This window comes from Passer montanus, unplaced genomic scaffold, assembly GCF_014805655.1.
Source record: "Passer montanus isolate IOZ18808 unplaced genomic scaffold, ASM1480565v1 scaffold622, whole genome shotgun sequence".
In the NCBI taxonomy this organism is placed as follows: Eukaryota; Metazoa; Chordata; class Aves; order Passeriformes; family Passeridae; genus Passer; species Passer montanus.
Window position 1 is genome coordinate 2,415 of NW_024371283.1, and position 696 is coordinate 3,110.

Genomic DNA, 696 nt, shown 5'->3' on the forward strand with positions numbered 1-696 from the left:
TGGGAACGGGCGGCGCGCTCTGATTGGCTGCCGGCGGATTCCCGCGTGCGGGAGGCCCCGCCCCTTTTCCCACGCGCCCCTCGGCGGGCCGGGTCAATGGGGGGGTCCCGGGGTGACCGAGTAGAGGCCGAGCGGCAGCCCGAGCAGGAACAGCCACACGTAGAGCCGCACGCAGTTGGCGAAGGCGCCGAGCTGCGGCTCCAGGAAGCAGCCGCCGGTCAGCGAGGCCCACACGCCCTGCCGGAGCACCTGCAGCACCGCCGGCCCCGCCATGGCGGCCCCGGGACCCCCCGGGATCCCCCGGGACCCCCGCCCAGCTCCGGTGCCGGAGCCGCTTCCGGGTGCGCGCCAAAATGACGTCACAGCGTCGGGACACGCCCATCTCCCGTTGGACACGCCCCTTTCGTTGTCCCTCGCCCGTTCGGCGGGGAGGCCACGCCCCTTTCCGGGTGTGGGCGTGGCCACGCCCGCCGTGCCCCCCGAGCGCGCAGGGCGCCCCCCAGCGGCGCCGGGCGCCAGCGCCCCCCCCGGCCTTGGGGGAGGGGAGGGGGCGCACACGGGACCCCTCCCCAGCCCGGTATCCGCTCCCGGGCCCGCCCTAAGCCCCGCTCACGGTGCCCCGTGAGACCCCCGGGGCGCTAGCGCCTCCCCCAGCCCGGTGCGGGGGTCCCGGTGTCACCGCTGCCCTCCCCCCCC

At 77.7% G+C, this 696-nt stretch overlaps 1 protein-coding gene across 1 annotated transcript in view; it reads left to right on the forward strand.

Annotated features, from left to right (window-relative positions):
* The first annotated feature begins 271 nt into the window (after positions 1–271).
* The window catches only part of LOC120511152 (mitogen-activated protein kinase kinase kinase 11-like), a 10,463-nt gene continuing 10,038 nt past the window's right edge, over positions 272–696 (forward strand). Inside the window, exon 1 of the mRNA XM_039727841.1 lies at positions 272–577. Within this exon, the coding sequence (XP_039583775.1) occupies positions 272–577 (306 nt within the window). The remainder of the gene's footprint in view (positions 578–696) is intronic.